At 35.1% G+C, this 11,530-nt stretch overlaps 1 protein-coding gene across 2 annotated transcripts; it reads left to right on the top strand.

Moving 5' to 3' along the window:
- Nucleotides 1-2,883: 2,883 nt before the first annotated feature.
- Nucleotides 2,884-11,075, top strand: LOC134252254 (protein dispatched homolog 1-like). Of its 2 annotated transcripts, none has more exons than XM_062734691.1 (10): nucleotides 2,884-3,606; nucleotides 6,153-7,849; nucleotides 7,939-8,166; nucleotides 8,274-8,399; nucleotides 8,488-8,637; nucleotides 8,901-9,030; nucleotides 9,442-9,494; nucleotides 9,680-9,757; nucleotides 10,180-10,350; nucleotides 10,572-11,075. In XM_062734691.1, exons 1-10 carry the CDS (start codon nucleotides 3,192-3,194, stop codon nucleotides 11,040-11,042), a joined length of 3,519 nt encoding a protein of 1,172 aa, XP_062590675.1. In that variant the 5' UTR covers nucleotides 2,884-3,191; the 3' UTR covers nucleotides 11,043-11,075. The 2 variants fall into 2 exon arrangements, with proteins under 2 accessions (XP_062590675.1, XP_062590674.1); XM_062734690.1 differs by having other exon boundaries at nucleotides 2,885-3,606; nucleotides 9,442-9,569.
- Nucleotides 11,076-11,530: the final 455 nt, after the last annotated feature.

Below are 11,530 nucleotides of genomic sequence, written 5' to 3'. Positions count from 1 at the left end.
GGTAGTGTAGTTATTAAATTGTTAAAATCATGACCCCCGGGAGTAGGGCGGGGCCACAATAGGGAATCCAAGTTTTACATAGAAATATATAGAACAAATCTTTAAAAATCTTCTTCTCAAGAACCACTGGGCCAGGAAAGCTGAAACTTATGTGGAAGCATCCTTGGGTTAGTGTAGATTCTAAAGTTTTTAAATAAAAAAGGGAAGGGGGTTGTTGGGCATGATTGGTATAGCAAGAGGGGGAATCTGGTAAAGATCTGCATCACCCAAGTTACTCAGGTGAGCGATGTGGCCCATGGGCCTCTTGTTTTTTAACCTTCCGTATAATATCATTGTTACAACAATTTTACTACTATGTGGATGTGTGGAGTCTTGGCAATTATATAATTAAAACGGTTTGTTTTATTCTCCTTTAGAAAACTTGACACCTAATTTCTCTGAAATTTGAACTAAATCATTACACATTGATCTTTTATCATTTTATTGTTTATATTTCAAATGTATGAATTATTTATTATTGTATGAAATATTTTGATTTTGATTTTAAACATTATTTTCTATTCCAATTGTCAAGCAAAAGAAATACATTATTATACTAAAAATATATAAATATATCCTATGATTACATCTCTTATATTTCTTATATATTTCTTGATAATTCTGCCGGAATGTAAATTAGGCAGGTCGATAGGTTTTTTTGTTTTGAACATATTTTATTGACAAGCAAAAGGATAAGAAACAAGTTCTAACAACTTACTAGTTCTTCTCCTTAACATAAACACATAGTCATGCAAAAAGTAGAAAAAAAAAACTTGTACAAATAAGAGTCAATAATATATCTAGTTAAATCTACAAGATTCATTTATAAATTTGTGAACAGCAGCAAAAATGCCAATGTTTACTTCAATTGAAAGATTGAATCGATAGGTCAGGAGCTAAGGAGGCCTTATACGCATGCAAATCTCGAGCGCATCTGTCTCTGTGTCTGACGCTAAGGAGGCCAAATACTGAGTATGCATGTAGATTTCGTGCGGCTGCCTTTCTGTTTGACGGCAGTGGGCGAGGACTATTGAAATTGGCATGGAAGTCCTCGTAATTTAAATCTATTAGTCTACATTTTTAAAGTCTAAATCTACAATTTTATTTCACAATGAAATGGAAATATAAGGAATCACTGTCTAGTTAGTATAGTATGCCAGGGACATCAACGATAGTGGGAAACATGGGATAATTTATGCCCGTTATGCAAATTATCCCATGTTTCCCACTATCGTTGATGCCCTGGCATACTGTACTACACTAACTAGACAGTGATTCCTTAAATAACCCATACCCTACTATTATCGCATAGTGTTCTAAGGATTTATATAGCGTAAGCATATAATATGCCGAAATAGTGCAATGTTTTAATCATTGGGGGGGGGGGGGGGGGGGTTTACAGTTGTATTCAGTTACGAAATCACAAAACGAATGTCTTGATATTTTTCTAATTCTTGTAATTTTTAATCATATGTAAATATTTATATATTAATTGTTAACTTTAGAAAATTGTTGGTCAGTTTTCCATCCTTTTAGTTCTGTTACAAGACTGTGATTTTTTCCCGCTCATTTGAGAGTAATAAAAAGTTAATGATTTCTTTAAAGAAGATGATATATCTTCCAGGAAAAGGGAAAAACGTAATTCTAGTCATATAAACATAATAATGTCCTCTACAAAAATTTGAATTTTTCAATTAAAATTTGTATATGACAATTAATCAGCACATTTTAAATGTAAACAATCCCGATCAACACTCGGGCTGTGCTAGAATAAGACCCCACTAGAAAACGTGAACGACTTATTTCTTGCTTAAAGATCTCTGACGATCCTGCTTTCCTGACGATCCTGTCCAAAGATTCTGTCAGTCACGATGTGCGTTCTTCTCCAGCTATGAGTCTTATTAAACAGATTTAAGACAAACGCCGACCAGCGTTTTAACTTTTAATATGGAATTGACAAATTTTGATACAGGTCGGTGTACTCGGGACGGCTGTCCGATTCCGATTGATTATACAAAACAAATTCAACAGTATATATCTGTATATAAAAATTATGATGTGACATGCGCAAAAATTACATTTGGAGATAAATAGATAAAAAGTTTTGACACTTGAGTAAAACCTCAATATAATTGAGGGCTGGATTATCGCCCTTTTGATGTTAATTTGCCTAAAGATAATTTAGCAATATCAAACGATGACAGGTGTTAAAAACCAATTAGCTTGGATTAACTGAAATCTCCCATGATATAATTCAATAAAGATTAAGAGTCGTAAATTCAATATAGAAAATAATTTGAAAAGCTCAGAAAATTAGGAAGAGTTGTTTTAAGAAACATTAGCTTAATTTTAGAAACTAGAAAAATCTCTCATTACAGTAAAATTTCATCGTGATAATAATGTGGATTTATACTGAATACTCTGACCAACTATTTAATTTGAACAGTATGGAAAAATTAATTGAATTATGTAAATTTATTGGAACTATAATGGAGAGAGTCGGCTCTCTTGGTCTGTGACATTGTCATTTTTTTTTTCATTGTTTTTTCTTTTTCTTTGTCTCACGCATGCTTAATTGTTCATTGTAAATATTTAATGTAATATCCTCTCTATACTGTTTTGTACAGTTCATGAGAATAAAGTCTTGTCTTGTCTTGACAAGATGTAATCATAGGATATATTTATATATTTTTAGTATAATAATATATTTCTTTTGCTTGACAATTGGAATAGAAAATAAATATTTAAAATCAAAATCAAAATATTTCATACAATAATAAATAATTCATAAATTTGAAATATAAACAACAAAAGGATAAAAGATCAATGTGTAATGATTTAGTTCAAATTTCAGAGAAATTAGGTGTCACGTTTTCTAAAGGAGAACAAAACAGACCGTTTTAATTATATAATTGTCAAGACTCAATTAAATGTTACTTTTACGATCAAAGCGACAGGCATTTAATTAATGTGACGATTTTTAAATACCCTACATGTTTAAACGTGTAGCGAAGAGAAAAGAACTTTAAGCTAACCTATACCACAAAACACAGCGTCTATTGAAACCCAGGCATTTTAACGTATTGATATTGTGTTTAGCTTCTGTGTACATGTATAAGGGATTGAGTTATAGAAGACATTGAAAACATCTAATGGAAATTCAGAATGAAGATCAATCCGAACATTCAGCAAATGTGACAGAAAATGACCAGTTGACCAATTCCAGCAATGATTACGAAATCATCAGAAAACATTGTGAATTAAACAACAGAGATATTATTGACAAGACAGATTCGCCAAGAGCGGTCTTGGATCACGATGTTAAACTTCCCCCACGTTTAGAGCCCATCACAAAAGTACCGAAGAAAAAGAAAAAGAGGAGATATCTAAAGAAACTATCCTCCCAAGTAGGAGTAGGAGCTGATCCCCTCCCACTAGCAACACACGCTGCAGCAGCGGAGGGGACATTAGAGGACCAAAATGAAAAAGACGTTTCAGAGACGGAAAATTCTTCTAAAACATTCTTTTACTGTAGATTTATTGTGAAATTTCCTATACTAGCTTTTCGTAAGTACAATCTTTTTATCATTTATCGATAAATACAAAGCAAACACCGTCTTTGAATTCAATAGACATGTCTTTATTCAAAAAAGGGACTGGAAACAGAACAATGAAACAGATCACGAAGTTTAAAATCATAGTGTAAATATTATCTGATTGCTACGGCTTAATATTTAAAATAGATCTCTCACTTCTATTCATTATATTGATCATGAAAGAGAATAATGAAGATGAATGTAAGTTTCGCAATGTTATAAAATGGTCTATTTCTCGTTTACATTTCCTTATTCATTTTCTGTATTTAGAAGGGGGGGGGGGGCTTGCCTTTATCTCCTTTGGTAGTCAAAGGTAATAATGGAATGACTTCGGAACCACCCCTTCCTCCGATTGGAAACATGGGTACCAAATAAAATACTGTGGTATTTTATAATAAATAAATATTTTATATCAAGAGAATCTCTTAAAGAATGAGCAGTCGTATCTACATTTGCATATTTGTTTGCTTCACCACATAATTTAATAATTCTGCAAAATCGGAAGGGGGGGGGGGGTTCGACCCCCAGTCTTAGCACCCCCCCATTTTTTTTCTTTATATTTTAGATCTTACCATATTTCATCTACACTTTTCTGAATTAAAAATCACGTGCGCCTTGAAATCTGACACATTACCTTTCTATATACTTGTATTGATAGGGGTAATGGAATTTAACAGAGTATGTCCTATTATCTTTATAGATAATTCATATTTTTGAAATATATTAAAATGAAGCCTTAGTTTCATGAAAGTTTTATGTTGACTGAATGGAACTCCCCCTTTCACCCCCTGTCCCCAGCAAACAAATTACATACACGCCGTCTTTATTTTTCTCTTCTGAATCTACCGTAAAGCATTTTAAAAAAATATGATACCCCCCCTTTTCCATAACTTCAATACTTAACCGAATGACTTGGAATATAAAAAAAACCTCTATAATTGATTAATTGGTCCAATAACCAACCAACTGACACCTCATTCAGAAAGATCCCGCTACGGCGGCAGTCTGACACCAGAGGCGATTTAGTGAACACCAAATCATCAGTAGAGTAAACCAAATACTAGTAATGCATAGGCCTATATCAAATCCTTTATGACCAGAAACATTCACATCAACGATAAAAGGATTGAAAATCGTTTAGTAACATGTTCAATTTCGATGTGTCTTTTGATTTAGTTTCATATTTATTGTCATATTGTATGAATAAATTACAGTAAAGTAAATTTCAACCTATACGTGAATAATAATGTAGGTTCATATCATATACAGTCTTTTTAATTACCAATAAAAGTTGCAAAGCAATTTAAAACTGAAAATCTTATGTAAACAGACAATGTAAATTATGTTTAAGTTGAAATGGGAATCACACAGGCACTTTTAATGGTTCAAAATCTATATTCTTAGCGTAAACGTTTTGTATGCGTCGCAAATTTCTATTGTTTATTTCGTGATTATAAATGAAATGATTAGTTTATTTTTTGAAAATTAATTTTACAAGAATGTTCAAAATCATAGTAAGAAATTATTGGTTGTGACTTAGTTTGAATAAAACTAACTAGTACAGTAAATTTTGGCGATAATAGTAACACCAGACGTAAAACACTATTACTTTTTAATAATGTTTCCGTATACAAACTTTTCGAAACTTAACGAACCCTCGTAAAGAAGAAAAAAGGAAATAAAAAAAGAAAGAGAGGGTAAGAAAGAGGTGTGTGAGAGAAAATCTGTTGAGAGAGAGAGACATGGGGATAGGGAAAAACGAAAGGGAAACTTTTCCCTTTCTCTCTAACTGCCCTATTCCTATTCCTTGTCGACTCCCTCCTCATGGTTGGGGTAGGGAGAAGATGATTCTCTCATACTCCACTCTATCGAGGGGAGAGAGAGAGAGAGAGAGAGAGAGAGAGAGAGTGAGTGTGGGGAGAGAGAGGGGTATAGTGTGTGGGAGAGAGTGGGAGAGTGTGTGTGTGGAGAGAGAGTGGGGAGAGAGAGAGTAAGAGTGGAGAGAGTATGTAGAGGAAAGTGAGGGGAAGAGAGGATGGGAAAGGGAGGGTGTGTGGGGAGAGAGAGAGTGTGTGAGGAGAGAGTGTCAAGAGAGAGTGGGGGATGGAGAGATTGGGGGGAGAGTGAGAGTAGGGGGAGAGAGGGAGAGTGATTACAGAAAGTGTGGGGAAAGGGGAAGAGTGAGAGAGAGGGGAGAGAGAGTGAGGGGTAACATAATTTTTTTTTATAAAAACGTCTTCTCCAAACATCCCCGCCCCATTTTTTAATTATCAAGATGAATCTGACATCTGTTAGAGTTGCTGTGCACCCTTCCCCCTTTCGTCGAAAAAAAACTCCCTTCCCCCTTTCGTCGGAAAAAAAAAACTAAATCCGCGCCTATATGTAGTCTTCAAATCTGTTATAAAAAGTTTTTTTTAAAAATATTTTACGTGTACAGTAACAAAATATCACTCAAAACATATGCATACATTGATGACAGTTACATTTTTCTTACAATACTTTCTGTTTCTATTACAGTGTTGTCCTCTACGATACACATTTGTGCAATAGTGACTACAGTATCCCTGTTTGTTTCTGGGGATAATGTGTTCCCCACTGACTTCAAGAAGCTGCCCCTGGTACTGTATGATGACAGCACTAGGAAGCAGGACCTGGCCTGGCGCAGTAGAGACTCCTACTCCTTAAGGATAACTAGGCCGGTCTACGGGATATACTATCCCACGTGGGTCGGAGGACAAGTCGAGGACATCGTAGAGGTGATCCTACAAGTCGACGATGGGGATATATTCAGCCAATCCAACATCAAACTTATCCAACATATAGAAAATTTAATGTATAATTTTAAAGATTATAAGCACACATACTGTCAAAGAGACGAGTTTTTTGAGTGTATGAAACCTTGGTCGGTAATTCGCCTTTTTGATGGTACATACAACAGTATTAATTCAAAATTCAACAATTTTACCTTTGAAAACTCAAAGGAAGTTTTGTGCAATGCAACGAAATTGGATGAAACAAAGGAGTTTGTTGAGTTTATCTTTGCCAAAGGATATGATCCATGTCAACCCGGAAGTGTGTCATCTGTTACCAGAATACTTTTAACAATGGGTTATCCCCTCTGGGGTGGTAATAGTAAAAACAGAATTAATAATTTCCTAGTCAACGAAATGAAACCAAATATTGAGCATATTCGCGACAATATTCTTGGGGATAGAATGCAACTGTACTACACAAGCAAAAAGATTTTTGATAATGACGTCACACAGCAGGCTTTTGACGACATGCTATTCGCAATTGGGAGTTTTCTATTCATTTTTCTTGTAATGTGGATTCAGACCAAATCGTTTTTCATAACTTTTTTCGGAATATTCAGTATATTAACAAGCTTTTTACTTGCAAATTTAGTGTATCGCTATGTGTTTAAATACGAATATTTTGGATTTTTTCACATCATTTCCATGTTTATCATTCTTGGAATTGGAGCAGACGATGTTTTTGTGTTTTACGATTCCTGGCGCCTTACGGGCGATGGTAAATACCCAACACTTGCTCATCGACTTACCGACTGCTACTACAGAGCTGCCAAGACCACATTTATAACATCTGTGACTACAATGGCAGCTTTCTTAGTTAGTGGTACCTCTCCGCTCCTCCCCGTGGCATCCTTTGGTCTTTTTACGGGTGTTCTAGTGGGAGTGAACTATATATGTGACTTGATATATTTCCCAACCGCTATCATTTTGTATTCAGAAAAAATCAGACCTCGAACTAACAGATTCTATTCATGGTTATTTGATAGAAAATGTTTCAAGTCCTTGAAATGTCAAGTTTGCAACCAGAAAACAGATCTGAATGAAAAACAGTCAGGGACCGCAGGGTCTTCGACATCTTCCATTTCGTTTTTGTGCTCCCCCCGTAGGACAGCCAAAGAGGACACGACGCGTCTCTTCCCGGCTAAAATACCCCCTATTCATAGTCAAAAAAGTTTAGATAACTTGCAAGAGTCAACGTCAGAAGACAAGGAGCCCACAGAACAACGAAATAAAATTAGGAAAGAATTTGAGGAGCGGATGCTAATCGTTCGGTTCCTCCGTCATGGATTCTTTTCCTTTATGTCCCTCAGAGTAGTCCGTTTTGTGATTCCCATAATTTTCTTCGGGGTTTCATCTTTTTTCATATATAGTGCCACAACATTGGAACCCGACAGCAAACAGGTTTGTTTTCTTTCAACAAAAATTACAATACATATTCGAAGCCTTACTTGTTGTAAATTCACATTCGATACAAAAATACTTTTTTTCAGGTACAAATATTCCGATCCACACACAACCATGGAAGAGCTTCGTACCACCATTACTACACGTTTCAAAGGAATTTTGAGGGAGAGTACACAAGTGTATTCCTTGCATGGGGAATGCATGAGAAGGACACGAGTACATGCAGTCGTAAAAAGTCCGATTTCTGCAGCGGGACGGTGGTTTGGGACAACACATTTGACTCCTCTTCACCAGAGGCACAGACGGCAGTCTATGTAACTATACAACCTTTTCTGAAGCCTCGGCATGACTTTTTTAAAGTATTTTTTTTTCTTTACATTTGGTCGACATTTGACTACCTTTATTTCTTGGTTTTCAATAGAATCTGTGTCAACGTTTGGAAAATGCAAGCGATGCAGAAATCGATCAACTGAAAATAAGAAGAAATGCCATTACTAACAAACCAGAAGTCAGTTGCTATCTGACAGCCATGGAAAAATTTCTTCGGGTATGATTTTAAATGTATTTTACTTTTTAAAAAGTGTTCTTATTATTACTCAACATTTCTTTCAAGTGAAAAACTGTCTTCTACATAGGAAGATGTTCAAAAGTCTGGAGTTAACTCTTCTGATCTGAATGTTGATGTCCCACTGGATGAAGGCAACATGACAAAATTCATGACTTACAACCCGCGTATCTATGGTAAACAACTTAATCTTCCCGTGGATTATAACAGATGGCTGGAGGTAAGCATACAAATTAACCAGTTTTCCAACGGTCTTTATATGTTTGGACAATTTTCTCGCTAACAGGGGTTCGTTGGTTTCGATGCGGTGAACTGATTTGCGTGGATGGACAATCGCAACTTTTCGGTCCTTTCCGACAAGGTTTTCAGAGTTTGCCGGTGTAACGACGGGGTCACTTTTCGTCGTTACATCGGATAGGCCCGGAATGAATGCGATAGGCGGGGGAGATGTAATTAACGTTTGGAAACCTTGTTATATTGTAGATCGGACTTGGTTATTGGATTACCAACAGATATACAGGCAGACTACATGAGGACTACTTTCTGTACAATCATCTTCTTGGAGAGCAATATATCGTAGGAGAAACAAATATTGCCCTGAACACACATTTAGGTAAAGTTATTACAAGAATTTAAAAACAGAAACATTATATATTTAGGCTCATATGCAAGGAATGTAATGCATAGACGTTTGGTGAAAAAGAACAATTTCAAAAATCTACCTTCTAGCAAAATCATGCTAAAATGCAAACATATTCTAGGAAAAGATGCTCAAAAGAACTTTGTTCAAATTCGCCAAGGTTTTGTCTGGCGATTAAGCTTCAATACGTATGCGGAAAATATGGACTCAAAATATTTATTGCTGCAGACAAATGATTTGGTCGCTGCAATGGTTTCTCTGACTAATCGTCGCAAAACGCTTCTATTGCCAATTGGCTTTTCATTAAGCCCCGAATACATGCATTTGTGCAAGTTAATAAATCTATTTCTATAAAAGATTATTTTTATTATTCTGTTAATTTAGGACTGTATTATGGTACAAAGCTAAAGTATTTTGGAATTCAAGTCAACTTAACAGTGAGTGTTTACACCCTGGGATACAGCGAAGGTGGACCCCTCTATCGTGCATGGGAACAGTTTATGATCACAGAGGTCAGTAATTTAAATGAATTTAAATATTTAAATACAAATTAAAATAATTCCCTTCTCTTTGCATAATTATTTAAATGGATTTTGAAACAAAATTGTATTTTTTTTTCAAGAAAGCAAAAATGCCACCATCTTTACAAAATGGATTCCAGTGTACAAGAAATACGTGGCATTGGATACGTGTTCAAGAGGTATGGAAGATTGATTTTTCAAGGTTTTAATATTTATTTGTTTATGTTATTTCACATTAGAATGATGTAAGAAATGGTATTTTGCAAGAAGAGACTCATAAAATTGAATTGCAAGCATTATGCATCCATGCCTGTGATCATTGTGTTGTGAAGTATACAACTCAAAGATTATAAAAATTTAAATACCATTTCTTTGCACAAGAACATCCAAAGTTCAATAAAGTATTCAGATGAGGAACAGGTGTAATCATAATCTTTAAAATCAAATGGAAATAACGTTTACAAAATGTTTTGCAAAATGGTTAATACTGCATGAAACGGACTAGTGATGAAAGAATAATAAGCAAAATGATAAAAACAATAGAAATTTATGTAGACACAGACTAATAACTAACACAATAGTTTCTTTAACCCTTTTGTAGGTACTTTCAGATTCAGCATACCTTGGAATCATCATTGGTTTGTCTGTGGCTCTTCCTGTTTTGATCCTCACCACTATGAATTTTATCATAGGATTTCTAGCGTGGATGGTTATTGCTCTGGTGACGACGTGTGTTTTGGGGTCTATACCTCTGCTAGGCTGGAAATTAGGGGTATGTTATAATTTTATTAACATTAAAGATATTTATATCTGAATCTTCTCAAAGCAGTTAGGTTTTACCTCTATGTTCAGAGTAAATGTTCCTGCCATATTTGTATGTATAGAGATGATTCATCATCCAGAATATCATATTCTCATTCAATGAATGCTTTTCTAAGAATCCATCTCTAAGGCCTCCTGATAAAATATTGATTTCCTTTTTGTTTTGTTTAGGTCCTTGAGTCCCTCAACCTTTGTATGGTAGTAGGCCTAGCTGTGGATTACGTTGTCCATTTAGCAGAGGCTTACAACATGTCACCATGTATGAAGCGACAGGACAAAACTCGCAACATGTTGGAAAAGATGGGTCTTTCCGTCCTCTCTGGGGCCTTCACAACATTTGGGGCTTCTGTGTTTATGCTAGGTGCTCAAATTCAATTCATCTATCAATTCGGAATTTTTGTCATGATTACTGTATTCACATCCTTGTTCCTCTCTTTGTTTTGCTTCACTTCTTTCTTGTTGCTCCTGGGACCTGAGGGAGATTCAGGTTCAATTACAGCATTGGTAAAAAGAGTTTGTTGCCGCTTTCAAAGATGCCAATTAAAACCAAAGGATGGGAAACCGTCTTCAGCACCTCTTACCACTGAAGCCAATCCTCCCAAAATTCTGAATGATCTCAAAGATAAAGTGCCAAAATATTGAAGTTTGATGTTCTGTAACATTTGAAAAATATAATTTTTTTGGGGGGGGGGGGGGGGGGAATGGATTAGAACAGATATCTCCTCATTATTTTTATATTTTCTGTTGAACTTGATGAAGTATTTTTAGTGTTATTATATAATTTTATGTTTGTTTTTTATTTGTTCATCCTTGTTCAAGATTTGCTCTTGGTTTTCTTGCTCAACATCATGACCATTTGTCTTTCAAACTACTTGGTAATAAATCCTTAAAATGTTTTTTTTTATTTTATATACTGGCCATATTGCAAACAGCTTAATGTAATGTGTGACATATATACATTTGGGAGTTCTTTCTATACTCTCAAAGTCTTACAGAATATTTGGTTGACTACTTGCTTTTCAAGAATATGCTTCCATAACCACAAGATGAACTAAAATCATTCAGTTATAACTAAATGGTCTGGAAAAGTCACTGAGTCCTAATCAGTCTCATTTCAGTACACTTTCAGT

The sequence above is a fragment of the Saccostrea cucullata genome, unplaced genomic scaffold, assembly GCF_032062105.1.
Source record: "Saccostrea cucullata isolate Sc308-1 unplaced genomic scaffold, CSIRO_AGI_Scuc_v1 ctg130, whole genome shotgun sequence".
Taxonomy (NCBI): Eukaryota; Metazoa; Mollusca; class Bivalvia; order Ostreida; family Ostreidae; genus Saccostrea; species Saccostrea cuccullata.
Note: the sequence above shows the minus strand (reverse complement) of the source record. Positions and strands in the feature narration are given on the sequence as shown.

Bases quoted from the DNA above. Each gene is read 5' to 3' on its own strand.
- LOC134252254 (XM_062734690.1), top strand. From the start codon at position 3,192: ATGGAAATTCAGAATGAAGATCAATCCGAACATTCAGCAAATGTGACA. The intron at 3,607-6,152 runs GTAAGTACAATC...TTTCTATTACAG, and splicing joins ATTTCCTATACTAGCTTTTC to TGTTGTCCTCTACGATACAC. The intron at 8,638-8,900 runs GTAAGCATACAA...GTTATATTGTAG, and splicing joins ATTATAACAGATGGCTGGAG to ATCGGACTTGGTTATTGGAT.